Source organism: Schistocerca americana, chromosome 3, assembly GCF_021461395.2.
Source record: "Schistocerca americana isolate TAMUIC-IGC-003095 chromosome 3, iqSchAmer2.1, whole genome shotgun sequence".
In the NCBI taxonomy this organism is placed as follows: Eukaryota; Metazoa; Arthropoda; class Insecta; order Orthoptera; family Acrididae; genus Schistocerca; species Schistocerca americana.
The window spans coordinates 742749992-742771173 of record NC_060121.1 but is presented as its reverse complement, the minus strand read 5'-3'; the positions used below and the strand labels follow the sequence as shown (position 1 = coordinate 742771173).

Below are 21182 nucleotides of genomic sequence, written 5' to 3'. Positions count from 1 at the left end.
AAGGTGTATCGGGACGTCATTTTGCACCAGTATGTCCGCCTTTTCAGCGCTTCAGTGGGTCCCACCTTCCTCCTGATGGATGATAACACACGGCCCGACCGGGCTGCCACCGTGGAGGAGTATCTTGAAACAGAAGATATCAGGCGAATGGAGTGGCCTGCCTGTTCTCCAGACCTAAACCCCACCGAGCACGTCTGGAATGCTCTCGGTCGACGTATCGCTGCACGTCTTCACACCCCTAGGACACTTCAGGAGCTCCGACAGGCACTGGTGCAAGAATGAGAGGCTATACCCCAGCAGCTGCTCGACCACCGGATCCAGAGTATGCCAACCAGTTGTGCAGCCTCTGTACGTGTTCTCCGTGATCATATCCCGTATTGATGTCGGGGTACATGAGCAGGAAACAGTGGCGTTTTGTAGCACATTTGTGTCGGGACGGTTTCCTCAACTTATCACCAATACCGTGGACTTGCAGATATGTGTCGTGTGTGTTCCCTATGTGCCTATGCTATTAGCGCCAGTTTTGTGTAGTGCCACGTTGTGTTGCACCACATTCTGCAGTTATCCTTAATTTTCGAGCATGGGTGTATAAACTATTTCAGAGGCAGAGTACTTGGGTTAGGTGGACACGTGAGTCACTGTGAATCGCTGCCTGTGATGTGCGCGCGTGTAAACGGTGTGCTTTCTGCTTTGCATTCGCAGGCCGGAAACACGCTGATCATCGCGGCCGTGGTGACGACGCGCCGGCTGCGCACCGTCACCAACTGCTTCGTCATGTCGCTGGCCGTCGCTGACTGGCTCGTCGGCCTCTTCGTCATGCCGCTCGCCGTCGCTTACCACGTCATGGGTAAGCGCAGCCTCCAGCGTTCCCAGCGTAGTATTTATTTTTTTGGCGTGTGCAGCTTACATGTATGAATTTCGTAACTGTACAAAATAAATGTAACTAAACGACAAGATCTGCAAACTATTGCACATATATTTAATCCGTTCAAGGGCTGCCTCTGTCACTTCAAAGAATTAATCTAGATTTCCAAATGAGTGAGAGAGACATTAAACACTACAAAAATGCATCACTTTTTCGAAAGCCCGTAATTGTCTCGATTGTTACGTAAGGGTCTGAAATTTGGATAAACACTACCTACCACCTTCTTCTGTATTATCGCAAAAGCATGGCTGCATGCGACGTCACCCTCGAGAGCGAACATGCTTCAGACACCAAGGCGTCGACACAGTCGAAAAAATAGGGCAACTCAGAACCACATGTGAGGTTTAAGATGGGTTAACGATGTCACATTGACACCAAATTTCACCACAATTCTAACCGACGTCATCGTGAACATTTCGCACAGTGGGACAATGAGAAGATCGTCTCACACCTTTTTCCCACATTTCACCCCTTCATCTCACGCCTTTGCGATAGAAGTCAGAACTGTGACACACAGCGTAGAAATTACGCTGTTATGGCCGAGGAAACCACTTCAGACACACTGACGCTCAGAATCGACACGAAAAGGCTCCAGGAAGTAGCATTAATGGCGGGGCGTCAGTGGAACCAGATGTTTATGCCCATCCATTTCACGGTCGGAAACGACAGTCCGCAATGCGATTTGTAGTCTGATATGCAAGGTGGAACCACTACGGACCTTTCAAAACCATTCAATGAAAATTAAAGGTTATCCAAAGCAGCAAAGAATATTTATACTTTTTCAGCCTTGCTGCTACGCACCCTGCTACGACGTGGCCACACTGGGATGCAATACTGACATGCGAGTGAGTAAAACAGCAAAGGGTCGCTCTACGACATCCCAGTTTGGCAACACCCTCGGTGCCACCCAAGCACCTTTGTTGAAGTCATTAAACATGTGCCTGTCAGAGACTTCGATACCTTTTCAGCTGCGAGGTGTGCCTTGCTGCTGCTCTAGCAACTGAGGGCAGGCAACATCACCTAAGGAGTGAAGAAGGGCTTGCACTAAAGCGGCTCTGCTGCACGTCTTATCTGAATGGGTACCCGAAGGCATTTCTCCCCTTCGTCATCACTACTGAAGTTTTTGATACGTACATTTTAACGCATTCAAGAAAGATGCTTGGGTAGCACCGATGGTGTTGCCGGATGCCACAGGAGGGTGCGAAACAGGAGTGTTGAAAAAGCACAAACACCGTTTGCTGATTCGGATCACATTCAAATTTCGCTGAACTCTTTTCATCGGTCCCCAGTGGTACCACGCTGTGTACCAGAGCAATAATTGAAGTTGTACTACACTCCAAATGGATCTGATCCCGTTCAGTGGGGTTCCAGCCCCACCATGTCGGAAGAGTAGGGACATATCATCCGGGATCCGCGGCTAGGAGGGGGGGGGGGGAGGATGTCAGCATTGTCTAACGTTGTCAAGAACCTCGTCCTGTTGCTCATCACACAGCGAACTGTCGTTTTCGACAGCAAAATTTGTGGGCGTCAACTCGACGAGGGAATGCCTGGTTTCGTTGATGCTCTTTTTGGCATCTCCTGAGAGCTTTTTGAATTGATTCTGAGCGGTAGTTGTGTCTGAAATGTTTCCTTCAACACCCATAAGGAAACCGTGTGATCTCAAGGCGGGGTGTCGTTATTCTAACATCCATCGTAGAGCTGTCACATGAAACAAACCTCCCATGTCCACCAAGGCGAGGGACACAAGTGTGGTTAAATTTGGTGCCAACGTGGCATCATTAACCCATGTTACACCACACACGCACTTCCAAGCTCTGACCACTTTTTTGCGTGTGTCGACACCTTCCTGCCAGAAGCGTCGCCGAACCTGACGGCGACATCGTAGGGCGCCTCACTTTTGCACCATTACGGAGGAAGATTGCAGGCACATTTCAGGCTTATGGGTAGAAATGGGATACAATTGCGTGGTTTGGAGGAAGTGATACTTATGCACACACACACACATATATATATATATATATATATATATATATATATATATATATATATATATAAGAAGAAGAAGAAAGGGTACATAAATAAAGAGATTAATAGAAATAAATTCTTTTCAATTGATGCCCAAATTCTAGATTTGTATATTTTGTCTCCTTTGACTCAATTTTAATGTGAACTTACCTCCTTGTAGTAGACATCCACAAACTCCATTTAGGTGCTTCTTCTTCCGACACCGCAAAACGTATTCTTCGTGACCGTGTCGGTAATGGTAATGTAATTTTCATTTATCGCACTTCTTCACCTTTTTTGCAGGCAGCAGGAGGTGACATGTCCTTTTCGTGGTGCGCGGAAGAAAATAAAAAGGACACATATTTTTGCACTGAGAAAAATTATTATTCAGATATCGTGAAAGGTACTATACGCATCTCGTATCTTGATAGGTCCTCTCTCCCCGAGAACTCAAGACATAGGGCGACAAAAAATTGAATGAGGTCTTTATCATTTGTTCTCGCCTTCCGACGTAGCAAAATACATCTTTTGCGGGCGCTTACAGCGGTTATTCTTGGCGTTTCCTACGTACCAATACAAGTGTATAAGGATTTTATTAGGTAATTAGGTATATAAAGGAAGATGAAAATCTAATAGTGATGAGTGATCGGACCTGTTTGAGAATGAACAACAAGCGGAGTAACAAAGGTATGTTAACTCGACATTACGAATGAGAGAAAAATAAGATCCTGGAAATTATTAGTGAATATCTTCTAGTAACAGCTAATACATCAAAATCCAGAAGGGGTCCGGATATAATTACAAAAGACGAGTAAATAAGGAAGAAATAATGGTCAGACAAAGATTCCGAAATCAAATAAGACGAAATAGTTGAAGGTGCACCTAGTATATGTAGACACAGACAATGCTTAGAAAATGATGAAAAGTTTAAGGAAACGTCATGAAAATCTACATACATCGAAGTGAGATGAGTATTGGTAATGAGGTGCTTTCTAACGTCCCTAAGGTTCCGAATTTCTCAGTAGTGAATACCGCAATGGGTACACTTCGCTCGAAACTTTAATCGTAGTATATGTACAGTTAAATCAACTAAATTGAAAGATCGTGAGTAACAGAATAAGTGCTTAAATTATCGACAAGGAAAGGAAATAGAAAATATGTTCAGGGCTAGAAAGCAATATACGACATTTAGAAACGAAATCAATAAAAAGCGCTGGAGAACTGAGGTGAATTGTCTACATCAAAAATTTGAAGAAATCGAAAAAGAAATGAACATCGGAAGGTCGGATTCAGCGTATTGAACAGTCAAAATAAGTTTAAGTGAAATGGAAACCAAAGGTGTCAACATAAAAAGTCGATGAGGAATTCTATAATTAAAAGAAGAGGAGAAAGCGCATAGGTTGAAGATTCCACTGAGCACTTCTACGAGGAGGGGGAGCTGCTTGGTGCAGTGACAAAAGAAGAAATGGTTGTCGATTCCGAAGATATATTGACTTCACCTGGTAATCAGAGTTTGTCAGTTGTGGTAATGTTTTATTTAAATGAGACGGGAAACATAGATGATACTCGTGTGGAATTTCTAAAAATTGTTGTAGTAATTGGCAACCAAACAATTGAAATTAGTTTATAGAATCTATCAGTCCCAACACATACCATTCGATGTTTGCAAGACTGTCTTCCACACAATCTTAAAGTGGCAAATGTATATAAGGGCCAGAATTATTGCAAACTGACCTTGGTATCTCCTACATCTTAGCTGTAGAATAAAGTGCTAAAGAACGGAAGGGTAATTTGAGGATCTGTTAGATAATCAATTAGGTCCTAATGTTACCCTTTATAATGGAAGCGAGACTTTAAACATCTTGGATTTACTTATCTAAACTTAGTACACAGTACGCACATATATGCCAGAAAAGAGAGATAGGAATGGGAGAACACCTGCGCGGATTAAAGAGAAAAGGGTGGTGGGGGAAGGGTTTACGACAGGAAAGCAGTATTTCTCCATTACTTTGGAATCTGCGTATCTATGGGGCAGTGATGGAAATAAAAGGAAGCCTCAAAAGTGGGATTAAATTTCAGAGTGAATGGATGTTAGTGATGAGATCCGCTGAAGACATTGTTATTCTATGTTGGATTGCTTTTGATGCTACTTACATTCGTCTGAACAATTATCTGTATCTTATTTCCATTTCAGTTTACTTCGCTCTACTAATTTTAGTTTCAGCCTTTGCCTTTTCCTTCATAGATTTTCTAGCTTATCTATCACACTCTTATTTGTAGTATTCCACGCTCCGTGTCGTACATTGTTTAACTTTAGTTCGTTCTCATTCATTTGATTACCATTCTGTTGGTAGACCAATCTCGGATCTGCGATCGAAGGACTAAGATATATATGTTACTTTAACTAAATGTGAAAATGAGACATAAGTGTGAGAAAAAGCGTACTAAATATATGTACTGGTGGTAGACTCGTTTCATTGTAGTCTTCCGAAGGAGTGCGCAGTAGATATTATACCAATTTCTGCGGCGGTAATGAAGTTGCTTCCTCTACAAGAGGACAGTGTAGAAATGTATCAAGAATGTTAGGTGCCAGCGTGGCCCCCTCCCTTAGCTATTTGGCGCTGATGTCCTGCGAAGCTATTGGAACAACGCGGATAGAGCGTCAGCTGCTATTGATCGCAATGGCATCTCACACCTCATAGTGTGGGCAGACACCCCATTACCTGCCGAGATGGGTCCAGTACGGAAGGACCTCATTTACAAACAGCAGCTGCGCATCGAAACGAGGTCAGGCGGGTAAAGTTAGGCAACAGACATAGACTGTTGTCTCTTAAGCACATTGACTGTACAAAAAGGTGGCCAGCATCTCTGAATAGAAGACGATTATCAAAGGACATTCAGCGAACAAAATGCGAACTCAGCCAGTATCGGTCCCAATTAGCGACTGGATTCAGAACCTCCTTATAGACAGAAATCAAAACGTCCTTCTTAACGCAACAAAATTAGTGGAAGAAGGGAGTGTACAGGGCCGTTACTGTTTACAGTTTATATCGGTGATGTAGTGGATAACGTTGGAAGCTCCAAGGCGACATTCGCACACGATTTAGTTGTCTATAGGATGGTTGTAGCGTCAGACATACGTAGAGAAATCAAGAAAGAGCTGTAGAAATTCGACAATTTGTGCAGGGGCTACAGTTTTCGCTAGACGTAGATAACGTAATGTATTGGGTATAAACAGACGAAGAGAGCTATTACTGTTCGACTACACTATTGGTGAGAAATTACTTGAAAGAGCGACTCCCATAAAATACACGGGAGTAAGTGGCTAAAGTAGAATCACCGCATAAAATATGCAGGGTAGTTATAATTAAACTTCCGCTATATGAGCCAATGTAAGTAGATGCAAAACAATTTACCGTACGGGTATTCAACTTGATGGGGATGTTGTCCGGACTGTGTGCTGCAAGATTTGAGTTGTTAGTAATGTTAGTGTCATGATTTGCCGTTAGGCGGAGACGTAGGATTCAGACACAAACGTAAGTGTGCATTACAGTTGCAGACATTCGTCATGGGTCTGGGACAGGAGAGAACAGCTAAACTCGAAAGCTGTTTTATCAAAACAGCAGGAAGAGTGCTGCTGCTCTTCGCAAGTACCGACGAATTGCAGGATTACGGAGCGGTGCTCTTTCCACAACGGTGTTTAACATGATTCGGTGGCTAAGTAGTGTTATACTGCTGAAGGCCAAATAAAATTTAAAAAAAAAGAAAAAACTGATTCCGAAGTTAGAAGTAAATGGCGATTTTGGGATTACTCCTGAGACAGGCAAAAGTCAACTGCGCCACAAATTGGTGAAGAAGTTACCGTTCCTAGGGCTGAGAAAGGTATGCCTCAATGTGCGGTCTTCAAGCAGTCCACGAAATGCGTCATGAAAGCTGAATATTCCATGGCCCACCGTTGTATTACGCAACAGTACAACAATCTGTAGTGCGGTTTCAGGCTGTCGTGGATGCAGATGTTCGTCACATTGAACAACGCCTGTAACCTGGGTAGGATACATAGTAAGTGTGGGGTCCTGCCCACTCATCCCTTATAGGGCACCTAAATGATGCTGCTTCCTCGGATAGCTATACAACAATTCAAGCAGATCACATTAATGGTTTTTGCTACTATAAAGTAGATAGACAGCACTCAACTTTGGTTTACAAGAATGTGTCGCAAACGATTGGCGACATGCAAACAGTCAGTGTCCTCTATATACAATGTCCATACAAGCAATGTACAAGGTTCACTAATAACAGCTCCACTAGTGTCCGTCTTCCACTGTCTTCACCACTACTGTCCGGCCGAGGCTGGCAGGAGCGAGGTTCGTATTCTCTTCGGCTAGAGGCCGCTCCTGTCTTGTTGCGGTCCTTGTCAGTGGGGTATTGGCTGACGTCGTCTCACAGCCCCCTCTGCTCTTCCGTTGTTCATCTTCGTGCCGGCTCTTGTCCTTAGTTTGTTTGGTTTGTGGGGCGCTTAACTGCGCGGTCATCAGCGGCTTTTCGTTAGTCCGGAGCCGTAAGCAACTAATAATTGTTAACTTCCTATGTGGGAATTAAAATGTGTTTCAATGAATTACTCGTTATTTCCCTTCCTCAAGTCCTTACAAACGTTTCTACAATATTTTATCGTCGTAGCGGGCCCTCTAAAGTTGCGTACCCTTAGAATCATCCTACATATTAGGAAAATCAGATGCCAGTCTGGGAGTAATTCGCAGAATCTTAAAGAAACATAACTCATCCACAAGAGAAGCGATTTACAGATCACTGCTTTTACTCAATCGAGAGAATATTTTATCAGCATTGGAAATTTACCAAGTAGATTTCTAGAAAACATACAAAATTATACTCTGTGCTCTACGGATAGCGTCTTTGGCAACTAATCGAAAAATCGTGTGTCCTATGTTCGATCACACCCACCGCTTAACTTCTGATCAAAACCATCGGCAGTGGTGCCAGAAGACTTGCCGTACACGTAGTCACTGTCGTTCTGCAAATGGCCTTTTCAAAGAAGGCGAACGAGAGGAAAGAGCTCGGCGGAACCTTCCTGCCCTTGGGATGGAAAAATACTCATGAAAGCCGAAAGAATCAGCAACGATCAACGGCATGAGGTTGCAGCAGGCAATGGAAACCACAGTATTAAGCACACAAAATATGTGTCTTGTAACTGAAATAATTTCATGACGCTCTCTCTATTGCCTTCTTCCTGATCTTCGAGAAAAGTCTGCCATGGGGGAAGTAGCAACAAGACAAAGATTGAATATCCGGGGAGAGGATAATATACTACGAGTAGGAGGTCAGAAATCTGAAAGTGATAGAGAAACTACGACATTTCAAAAAGGGAAATTCAGAGGCTTTACACGGATATTGGAAGTCAGTGATGCCAAATGGAAAGAAGATAAAGATTTCTGGGCAGAGTAAAGTAGGACCATTTGAGTACCAGTAGAAAAAGATGTCATGGAAAGGAAAGTCAGTCACCGTAAACTGTTCAGGATGACGACTTTCATCATATGAATTTACAGCATACTAATCGCAACAACAATTATTCAGGCACGCATGCCGATGTCACAGTCAGATGAAGACAAAGAGAAAGTATATGAGCACTTTGAATGGGTAATATAGAATGTAAATGGGCTTGAAAATATTTTGATGATCGCGGACTGTAGAGGGGAAGGGAATACGAGACAGGGTTCCTAGAGACTATGAGCTCTGTCGTTGGAATGAAAGAGAAGAAAGATTAATTGCGATCTGTAATAAATTTTAGCTCTTAATAGCGAATATAACGTTCGACAATCTCAAAAGAAATAAGTATACAGCCTAAGGCCACGAGAAGATTCCGAATGGGTTACATTGTCGCGATATAGCGGTTCTGGAATTAAACAGTGGATTTTAAAGTCTACTCAATTACTGACACAAATTCAGATCACTTCAGATCACAATTTGTGTGTGCGTGTGTGTAACTTGTGCTAAGAACATACAGACACACACACCCACGCCCGAGAGAGGACTCGAAACTCCGTCGTTAGAGGCCGCACAGTTAGTGACCTGGCGCCACTAACCGCGCGGCCGCTCCGCGCGGCAGATCACAATTTACTGATGATGAAGAGCAGACTTAAGCTTAAGAAAATCATCCGAAGCATCAGCGTAAAGAAGTGAAACACAGAAGTACTTTACGGCCATAGGTGCTGCGTTAACAGTAGTGGTACAGTTGAAGAAGAATGGACATCTCTCAAAACTGGCTCTGAGCACTATGGGACTTAACTTCTGAGGTCATCACTCCCCTAGCACTTATAACTACTTAAACCTAACTAACCTAAGGACATTACAAACACCCATGCCGAGGCAGGATTCGAACCTGCGACCGTAGCGGTCACGCGGTTCCAGACTGTAGCGCCTAGAACCGCTCGGCCATTCCGGCTGGCGGACATCTCTCTCTAAAGGACAATAATACGAGCTTAACAGACAAACGCAAAGGTAATTGTGAAGAAACCCGGATAACGAAAGAAATACTTCAATCAATGGACGAAAGAAGAAAGCGTGGTTTTCAGCATAAGACAGCCACTATTCAAGAAAGGCAGATATACGATTCAGCAATGTAAGGCAATCGGGAATAAAATAAATAGGAAATTGGGGGGGGAGGGAAGACGGAGATAAAAATGAGTGGTTTTGCCGATAGGAGACATTTATGCATTATTGCCAGGTCTATACCCCTGCCCCATCTCCACAGGCATCCTGTCCACCCCCCGCCCTTGAGTTCAGTTGGCTTATATGGGAAATATTGCTTGTGTTGTGTTATTGGTTGGGGACACAAGGCCAGCCTGCATCGTTGCCACATCCACCTCCCCCCTTCCACATACAAATGAAATAACTAAAATGTTTAAGACTTTCAATACTCTATTGCATTAATTCAGTGTTAGTCACTGTATTTCCACTTTAATGATTTACCGTTTTATGCCTCTCAGAGTTGTGTATATTCATTGGCCCATACATTTAACATTCTTAAGGAAATCTTTTACGTAATTGATTTTCCGAAATTTTACTGCAAGATCCTCTTTCCCTAATCCCATAAAACCCTTACCAATTTCCCTCCTACACACGTCCATGCCTTCTTCCCCCCTCTCAAAATCTGTCATTCCAGATATAATTCTATTATTTTGTGCAATTTACGGTTTACACACCCATTGTTTTACATTATTAATATTTTAACAAGAAATTTTATTTAATTATCACTTTTATAATTTTAGCGTAACACCCCTCTTGTTAAACTCATGACAGACAGACCACTCTCACTCCTTGCTTCCTTTCCCCACCCCCAATAAACGTCGCTCCATTTTGTCCCTTCCCCCACCCCCTTCCCTTTTCCTCTTTCCCTCTTCTCTATCTCCACCAGATATCAATTTGAAACACTAACTACACTTGCGAAACACATTACTCAGAGTACAGATTCTGACACAGACAAGACGGGTTGCTGACGCAACGACTTACGTAAATTCTACTTTTATGTACAGTTCTTATCTACGTATTGTAAAATATTAGCTGGTATTCATGTAGTTTACTTTCTTTTAGATACGAAGAAGATCGATAGAGATCGAAGCCGGCCATGCAATTAAAAGTGTGCAACTGAGTCTGAGGAATAAATAAGAATTATCTTAGAAGTGTGAGCTCCCATATTTCTGGCCAGACCTATGTTGCCAGAATCCAAAATGATTGCCTTTATGACGTTAGGGTGCACACAAAACACATGAGGGCGCTCCCTCACCATTTGATGGTGATACAAGAGATATTTGTAGGTCCACCCAGCGAAATTAATGGTTGACAATTATGTTTACACCGTACTGGGGAATTTTTATTACTAACATTGAATGATGCACCGCACCGCTTGGCCTTTCCATTAGTGCTATTCAGGGATGCGGATGCGGTCGCGACAGGCCTGTTAGATTTTTCAGCTGGCAAGCACCGGCCGCAAAGCATCGCCGAACACGGTGACAAGTTTGCGTACCTGCAGCTCTGGATCACTCCAACGGAATTCCTGTGGAGACATATGAAGCTGTGAGTGTACACATGTTCACTGTATATTTTTCGAATCATCAAAGTACGAATATAGAAATTTACTTCTCTCACAGTCAATTCATTATACACTACTGGCCATTAAAATTGCTACACCACGAAGATGACGTGCTCCAGACGCGAAATTTAACCGACAGGGAGAAGATGCTGTGATATGCAAATGATTAGCTTTTCAAAGCATTCACACAAGGTTGGCGCCGGTGGCGACACCTGCAACGTGCTCACATGAGGAAAGTTTCCAACCGATTTCTCATATACAAACAGCAGTTGACCGGAATTGCTTGGTGAAACGTTGTTGTGATGCCTCGCGTAAGGAGGAGAAATACGTAACATCACGTATCCCATTTTGATAAAGGTCGGATTGTAGCCTATCGCAATTGTGGTTTATCGTATCGCGAAACTGCTGCTCGCGTTGGTCGGGATCCAATGACTGTTAACAGAATATCGAATCGGTGGGTTCAGGAGGGTAATACGGAACGCCGTGCTGGGTCACAACGGCGTCATATCACTAGCAGTCGAGATGACAGGCATTTTATCCGTATGGCTGTAACGGATCGTGCAGCCTGAGTCAAGAGATGGAGACGTTTGCAAGACAACAACCATCTGCACGAACAGTTCGACGACGTTTGCAGCAGCATGGACTATCAGCTCGGAGACCATGGTTGCGGTTTCCCTTTGACGCTGCATCACAGACAGGAGCGCCTGCGATGGCGTACTCTGCGACGAACCTGGGTGCACGAATGGCAAAACGTCACTTTTCGGATGAATCCAGGTTCTGTTTACAGCATCACGATAGTCGCATCCGTGTTTGGCAACATCGCGGTGAACGCACATTTGAAGCGTGTATTCGTCTTCGCCATACTGGCGTATCACCCGGCGTGATGGTAAGGGGTGCCATTGGTTACACGTCTCGGTCACCTCTTGTTCGCATTGACGGCACATTGAACAATGGACGTTACATTTCAGATGTGTTACGACCCGTGGCTCTACTCTTCATTCGATCCCTGCGAAACCCCACATTTCATCAGGATAATGCACGACCGAATGTTGCAGGTCCTGTACGGGCCTTTCTGGATACAGAAAATGTTCGACTGCTGCTCTGGCCAACACATTCTCCAGATCTCTCACGAGTTGAAAACGTCTGGTCAATGGTGGCCGAGCAACTGGCTCGTCACATTTCGCCAGTCACTACTCTTGATGAACTGTGGTATCGTGTTGAAGCTGCATGGGCAGCTGTACCTGTACACGCCATCCAAGCTCTGTTTGACTCAATGCCCAAGCGTATCAAGGCCGTTATTACGGCCAGAGGTGGTTGTTCTGGGTACTGATTTCTCAAGATCTATGCACCCACATTGCGTGAAAATGTAAACACATATCAGTTCTAGTATAATATATCTGTCCAATGAATACCCGTTTATCATCTGCATTTCGTCTTGGTGTAGCAATTTTAATGCCCAGTAGTGTATATGCTGTCATCCTGTGACTAACGATTGCTAAGGGAGATATTTTGGTACATGCAGAAATAAGTTTTGATTTGAAATCAGTAAATTTTGTGTGGAAATCATTCAACTTTTGTGCCAGAATCACTGATTTTTGTCCTGTTGGACACACGAATGCATTAAGAGAACGTTAGTGTCAGTTATATACTTATTAATCACAAGAGCAGAGTTGTTTTACTAGGATGCCGGCAGCCTTAGCGCGCTGGTGGAGCACATGCCAGACCAACGGTTGCTGACGCGTGCTCGCTTTGCAGTCTCGGACTGGCAATGATGGCTCTCGTAGCAGACTACTACGTTATCGGAGGACGACCACCGCGGTAGCGCCAGCAACACAGCTAGCATACTACGGTTGTTGACAACTCTTCTAACTGGTCTCCAGAGAGTTCTGATTGGCATCGAAAATTAACGCCCTGGAGAGGCGCCTTCCCATCTTGCTTGGCGTGCGTGGAGCTATATAGAGGAAGGCTTTGTCCTCCAGTTAGTGGCTGGTAGCCCCGGTGTCTGCTGCAGGAACCAGGGTGAGACGCAATATTGGCTCATCCTCAAGATGATGGATGATGGTCTCTCATAGATACTCCTGGTCAGGCCATAGTACCCCATCAGTGTTAACTTGATAGCAGTGTTGCAGTTCACAGCAGCTAAGCCTCTCAAACAGGATTTAGTGCTCCAGGGGAGTTTGATGGCGAATAGGTGAGTAAAGGGTCAACTGACATAAGCCTCCTCTCTCGAAATGACGCTGCAGCTGAGCAGAAATCCACCTGGGTGGGAGTAGTATTTATGCCGGGCACGCACTTTTGTTCTGGTAATACGAGGTAGCAATAACACCAAGCATCCTGGTTTTCCCGTTTGTCAGCTATCTTGGTAACCTCAAGGTTTCTCAATATTGCTTTTCAGACGGTCTTTTCTGCTGCGGCGGGAACTGAATATTTACTCTTACGATAGATCTGGCATGACACTCTGCTCAATCACCTTTGTAACGTTATCCATCTGATATATATATATATATATATATATATATATATATATATGATCAATAATTACATGGCCGACCGGCGTGGCCGAGCGGTTCTAGGCGTTACAGTCTGGAACCGCGCAACCGTTACGGTCACAGGTTCGAATCCTGCCTCGGGCATGGATGTGTGTGATGTCCTTAGGTTAGTTAAGTAGTTAAGTTCTAGGGGACTGATGACCTCGGAAGTTAAGTCCCATAGTGCTCAGAGCCATTTTTTTTTTAATAATTACATACTGTACAATTTATTCATCCTTCCACAATGACAGAGATGAATCACTTGACTATGGTTAATATTACAACATTGCAATCTGTATTCATTGCATGAGATCAATCCTCTTGAATTTCATTGAAGTGATTACTTACACGCTATCACAATCTTACATTTACCAGTTTGATTGTTAGTTGAAGAGAAGATCACCTATTAATCATTAGCTCCATTAACAAACCAGTCAACGGGTATTTTAAGGTGACTGTGAGCGGTATACAGATCTTGGTGTAAAGAAAAGCAGGTTACACATATCGCCCTCACAATCTCTAAGGCACTGAAAGATGTAACATTTACAGTCGATGAGCTGTGACGTTGTCTATTACGATATTCCTGCACGTTCTGGAGCATTTGCTCTGCTGTAATTCATCCTCCTTGTGTCGCTACAAGTTCATCTAGCGAATATAATATCATCGCACTTAAGTTTTTATTCAGGAAGACTAGGTGTTGTGTTGGCAGCACCTCTAGCGGTTTCTCCGGTCAATACAACATAGCTTGCGTCCATGTAACTGTAGTTGTAGTGGAGATCGTAGCTGGGAGAAGAAATGTCATGCTTGCCATGTCACCAGTTATAATATTTATCAATACTCCGCTGCTCTGCAATACCATTCTAATCATAACCTTAGGTTCCCTGTTTACGTAGAAAGTTATGACAACTATTCCCGGTGAAGAAACGGAAATGAGGATGCGGGGTTAACCATTCCAAAGACATTGGGCTGCTTCGGATTTTCCCAAAACAATAATTGTGTTGCGGATGCCAGCCCGCCAGTTTGAATCATTCTAGTCGGGCATATCGAAATAAATTCCCTCTGACATCCCTATAAGTCTTCCAGTGACATCATAATGTAAGCATTCCCCAGATCCAAAATAAACAATTATTCCCTGTGTAGTGCCCCTATCCATTTCAGTACAGTTTCGTATTTCACCGAGTGGAAGTGTACTGTAAAGCACTGATATCGGGGGTTCATGCCCGCTATTGGGAATCGAATTCGCACATGAAACATTGCTCCACCAGTACTCATTTAGGGTTGACACATGGTGGAACAATGGAAAGCTTCTCTCTGTAGGTTCAGCTACGTGTGGTAACTGAGTTGAGAATTACTTCCATGCTCTACGTAGCCTGGCTAGAAATTCCTGTGGAGGCAACAAAGTAGAGCTTAATTGCCCGTGGACTGCATGAGATATTGCTTCTTGTAATAAAGCTAATCCCATTCTTGCCACCTTCAAAGTGTCTGTCAATGCTCGGAGTAATCTAGTACAGCCATCTTCCATTTAGTACATTCAGCCGATTTTGTATTACCTCTAAGTCGCTCTTTATAGTTCGCATCATATCTCCCGTACATTGTGTTAGTTCGACGGTTAATTCCCGTACTGCCTTAGTTTACTCAGCACATTTCGATCTAACTTCGTCAACTGAATGGTATGCTACCCGACTGTGGTTCTGGTACCATCTTCTAGTATTGGGACAACACCAATTCTGGGCCATTCTGCATTTTTGCCAGATGTATCCAAGATGGCGGCGACGATGTCATCCTAGATGGCGTCGTGTAGACTTGGCAACAGCGCATGACGTCATCCTAGATGGTGGCGATGACGTCATTCAAAATGGAGGATTTTGGACCCCATCCCCCGGAAAAAATGGTGGGAAGTTCAAATTCCAACAGGATAATGCATCACACCCCAGTTATCTCTAGTAAGCAAAGAAAATCTCGGAAAGATACCTCACTTGGCCTACCTCCACTAACCTAAGTCACCTGACAGCCACCTCTTCCTATGAACTGGTGCCAAGTTTGAATTTTGGCAATAAAGAAAGTTCACTTGCCTTTTCGCTACCACCACGCGAAAATTGATGCAAAGAAAAAACACTTCGACTAACCTCAGTCACCCAGCCACGAACTCTCCCTAGGGATTCGTGGGAAATTGAATCAGCCTGCACAGGCCTGCTGGAGAGAGGAAGGAAGTGTACTTTATTTATTTTTGAACAATTTAGTTAGGGATGGAGTATATTTTATCACATTGATAGAGAACACACGCTCTGACATGCCACTCAGCATACAGACTACTAAATAACCCATGTGTAGTGCTCTACACACTCACCTGCTAATTGCAAACAGTCAAAATACCGCATTGCACAGCCCACGGGCATGCAAACTACTCCTAAATAACGCAGTACATTTACATCCAGAGAACCAAACAACTCCAAAATTGTCAAAATAGTAATCCATCTGAAAAACTCTGCAAACAAGCTTGCTAATTGTCAACTGCCGAAATCATGAACCTGTCTTCATTTAAACAATTAGAGACAGCACCACCATCCAGTGTGTTCACCAGGAGGTAAGCACTCCAACTAACCTAGTACACAGTACAGGCACCAGAGGGCGCTGTCGTCCAAGATGGCACCCATGAAATCAGTTGATGATGCAAGTACAGTTATCCAAGATGGCTTCAAACAGTGTGTTCACCATGAGGTATAGCACTCAGTACCACCAGCAGAGGGCGCTATCGTCCTTTTCGTGACGTAATTCTGTACTGGAAAGGAGCCTTTATTTTTCATGCAGTGTCTCCGCCACCAGATCTAGACTCCAACTGACCTGGTACACATTACTGCCACCAGAAGGTGCAGTCATCCCATGTGTGCAGTAATGCAAGATGGTAGTGGGGGGGGGGGGGGGGGGGGATGGTGGGGAAAACCACTCTGCACACGAGCCTGTATTTTGCAGATTCAGCACATCGATAACTCGAGGGTATGATAGAGATTTTTTACGTGGAAAATTATGGGCGCTATAGACACTGAGTTTCGTTCCAGAAGCACATTCGTCAAGAGGAGACATTACCTGTACATCGATCGGTGTCAGACTGTAGCAGCAGTCGTAGCATTTAATTGTAGTTACACTGGTAAATATCTTGCAGGCTTCCAATATTCTTGTAAGTCTCGTATGTACATATATTACTTTGCAAGAAGGTAATCCAATTGTTGTCTCTCACATTGTATTGTCTTTGATTGTATCCTTGATTGTTTGGCCTAAAAACATATGCCAGTGTGTTACTAGCTGTGGATGTGGACTTGCTACTTGACGAAAATTATTGTATACAGTCATTACTGTGAAAAATTTTTACGTACTATGGTGGGCGTAAGAGAGCAAATTACTTTTGTTCAAATTATGGTACAACTTTCCTGCTGTCAATGCTAGTAAGTGATACACTATTTAATCTTATATTTCCCTTTAAACTGTGTAATCCCTAGTGATTTGATATATTCATTTTAGGCTAATCTTCATAATGGTCATTGACCGAAACCAGTAGGGAATTGTGCAAAGTATCTTCAAACTGCTAAATTTCATTTTGTCGACCTTACTACCAATCATTAGGCTCCACTGGTGAGCTGATAATACATCCAGATGACAGGTAAACAATGTGACACTTGTTAGAGGACGTACCTGGAGGGTTTCTGCCATCTAACAAGAGCATCTTTTTATGTTCCTTTTAGTCGTCTGTGTTCTGATTGGTTTGATGCGACCCTCCACGAAAGTCTCTTCTGCACTTGCATGTTTATTTCAGACTAGCACATGTAACCTACGTCCTCAGTTATTTGCTGGATGTATTCAGATTGCTGTCTCCCCCCACAGTTTTTACTGTCTACACCTCCTTCTAGTACCTTACATGTTATACCCTTATGTCTTAACACATTTCCTATCATCCTGCCCCTTCTTTTAGTCAGTGTTTTCCATATGTACTTCTCTTCACCGATTCTGCAGAGAACCTCCTCATTCTTTATGTTGTCAGTCCACCTAATTTTTCACAGCTCAAACGATTCTGTTTCCTTTTGTTCTTGTTTTCTCACTGCCCGTTATTCACTACCGTACAATTCTGTGCTGCTAGCGTACATTTTCAGAAATTTCATCCTCAAATTACAGCCGAAGTTTGATACCAGTAGACCTCTTTTTTCCGAGAATGCCATCTTTGTTTGTGCTTCTCTGCTTTTTATGAACTTCTTGCTTCATTCGTCATGGGTAAATTTTGCTTCCATGGCAACAGAATTTCGATGTAGAGTTTCTTGCTAATCACATATCTACTACTCACATCTCATTTCCTTTGCCTTTCTCCGGGCTACTCCGTCAATATTCTGCACTCATTAGAATATTCATTCCATCCAAAAATCTTGTAATTCTTCTTCATATTCACTGACGATAGCAATCTAATCAGCGAACCCGATTTTCAACCTCTCTCTTCTTTCTTTTACCTCCGTCACTGCTCCTTCGATGTACAGACTGAACAGTAGTGGCGAAAGACTGCGTCCCACTCTTGCACCCTTTCTAATTTGAGCGCATCGTTCTTGGTCTTCTAGTCTTATTCTTTCCTCTTGTTTCCTGTACATACCATACATTACCCGTGCCGCGTGGGATTAGCCGAGCGGTCTATGGGCGCTGCAGTCATGGAATGTGCGGCTGGTCCCGTCGGAGGTTCGAGTCCTCCCTCGGGCATGGGTGTGTGTGTTTGTCCTTAGGATAATTTAGGTTAAGTAGTGTGTAAGCTTAGCGACTGATGACCTTAGCAGTTAAGTCCCATAAGATTTCACACACATTTGAACATTACCCGCCTTTTCCTGTACCTTACCCTATTTTTCTCAGAATTACGAACATTTTTCAAGAGCATAGCAGGCTTATTATATTGAGGTTTCTCGAGGTTTCATCTTGCACTCGACTTCCGGTGCTCGAACAGCTCCCTCCCGCCGAGAGATGGAAACGCACAATGCCCTAATAGAGGAGGAAATCCTGTAGTTAGTTTAATATTCTTGTTCGTGGCGTAAGTGCACAGCGACGTGTCGGAATAACTGTACGACTGTCCTGTCTATCTTGCTTAATTTTAGCCTTATGGACCTTTTTCCCGTGCACTTCACTCTGCCATCCCCTTCTGATGATGCTGCCAGAAATTGAGGTAGTTCCTCTGTGATTCCTTTCAGAAAGGTTGGGCACGACTTAAAAAACCGTGATGCGAGATGAAAGCTGTAACTTTACGATTACAGGTGAAGGCCTTTCGATCATTTGAAAAGGTGACCATTTTGTTTTGTCACCGCTTTCATATTATGTGTTGTTTCTTCCGCTTTAAAGCTTTTGTGCGCATCTTTTTTATCTGGAAAAAGTAATCTGACGATATATGCTCCACTGGTGAGGGTGAAGAGAAGCGGAGGGGGCAGATCAAAAGAAGAAGGCATTTTCTGATCAAAAACAAAAATAACCCTATGGTCTTACGGTCTTCTAAACTGTGTGCTCTCACGGCATATGCAGTTGTGGTGTCCCAGTCACTGCTATGAGATTGAAGGTTGTAACTTCACACTTTTGCAATAGTTCGGTGGATTCTTTCGTTATATCCATTTTCCTTTTGTTGTAGTGTACTGGTCTGAAGTCCATTAATGCACAATATCCGTCTTAACTGCGCTATTATGCCGGGATGGTTCCTTTCAAAGGGCACGGCCGTCTTCCTTCCCCGTCCTTCCCTAATCCGATGAGACCGATGACCTCGCTGTCTGGTCTCCTTCCCCGAAACAACCAACCAGCCAACTGCGCTATCAAATCGGATATAAAATTGGTTCCTTTATCTGTTGTTATTGTTTCTGGTGTTCCAGACTTAAGTGTCCAATGGTTCACCAGTGCATGAGCCACTGTTTGTGCCTTCTGGTTAGGTACGGCTATGATAGAAACGAAACGAAAAAATGATCGATTATTACTATACAAGTCTATTATGATTTCCTGCTGGTGTTCCATCAAATGTTTGAGTAAATCTATGCCAGTCATTTGAAACAGTTTATCTGTCTCTGATAACATGTTCAAAGTAATCTTTTCTTGAATGAATACAGCCCTGTGAGTGCATGGGCAACATTTTTCTTCATAACGATCCACCAGTAACTATGGCTTTGTGGACACTGTGTCCGACTTGAAATGAATCTTGGGCTTGGCACAACGCCTTGTTTCATCATTTTGCTGGTGCTAATATATTTAACTCACATCTCATCTTTCTGTACAGCATTCCATCTTCTGTGCCCAATTTTAGTTCCTTAATGAAACGCTGACAATCTAGGTCATTGCTTTGCATCTCTTTCCACTCTTTCACATTCATACCCAAGCGTTCTGTGGTGTGTATTTTGTTCAAATGGTTCAAATGTCTCTGAGCACTATGGGACTTAACATCTGAGGTCATCAATCCCCTAGAACTTAGAACGACTTAAACCTAACTAACCTAAGGACTTCACACACATCCATGTCCGAAGCAGGATTTGAACCTGCGACCGTAGCGGTCGCGCGGTTCCAGACTGAAGCGCCTAGAACCGCTCGGCCACACCGGCCGGCTGTATTTTGTTACTCAGACTTTACCTGCACACAATTTGCGTGTATGATGCATTACTTTGAAATCGAACTCATTCAGATTTAAAACTCATACAGTTAACGTACTAGTTGGATATTTAAGTCCTAATAACAGTTTGAGTAAGTAAGTTACTCCGAAAACTAGCGCTAGCATTTCTCTCTGAGCGGTTATATAATGTTTTTCTTATTTATTGAGCTGCGTAGATGCTTAAATGTGGCCCAACGATACAGATAGCCGTACCGTAGGTGCAACCACAACGGAGGCCAGACAAACGTGTGGTTCCTGAAGAGGGGCAGCAGCCTATTCAGTAGTTTCAGGGGCAACAGTCTGGATGGTTGGCTGATCTGGCCCTGTAACACTAAGCAAAACGGCTTTGCTGTTAAAGTTAGATACAGTGAGAATTAGTGAAGTTCGGTGGCAGGAGGAACAAGACTTTTGGTCAGGTGAATTCAGGGGTATAAATACAAAATCAAATAGGGGTAGTGCAGGAGTATGTTTAATAATGAATAAAAAATAGGAGTGGAGGTAAGCTACTACAAACAGCATAGTGAACGCATTATTGTGGCAAAGGTAGACACGAAGCCCACGCCTACTACAGTAGTACAAGTTAATATGCCAACTATCTCTGCATATGATGAAGAAGTTGATGAAATGTATGATGAGATAAAAGAAATTATTCAAGTAGTGAAGAGAGATGAAAATTTAATAGTCATGGGTGACTGGAATTCGACAGTAGGAAAAGGAAGAGAAGGAAACGTAGTAGGTGAATATGGATAGGGGCTAAGAAATGAAAGAGGAAGCCGCCTGGTAGAAGTTTGCACAGAGCAAAACTTAATCATAGTTAACACTTGGTTCAAGTATCATGAAAGAACCCTGGAGATACTAAAACGTATCAGATACATTATATAATGGTAAGACAGAGATTTAGGAACCAGATTTTAAATTGTAAGACATTTGCAGGAGCAGATGTGGAATCTATTGGTTATGAACTGTAGATTAAAACTGAAGAAA

General features: G+C 43.3%; 1 protein-coding gene across 1 annotated transcript in view; it reads left to right on the top strand.

The window, feature by feature from the left end:
- The first annotated feature begins 580 nt into the window (after window positions 1–580).
- LOC124606358 (octopamine receptor-like) overlaps window positions 581–21182 on the top strand; it is a 67600-nt gene continuing 46998 nt past the window's right edge. Inside the window, exons 1-2 of the mRNA XM_047138340.1 lie at window positions 581–586; window positions 703–847. Of these exons, the coding sequence (XP_046994296.1) occupies window positions 581–586; window positions 703–847 (151 nt within the window). The remainder of the gene's footprint in view (window positions 587–702; window positions 848–21182) is intronic.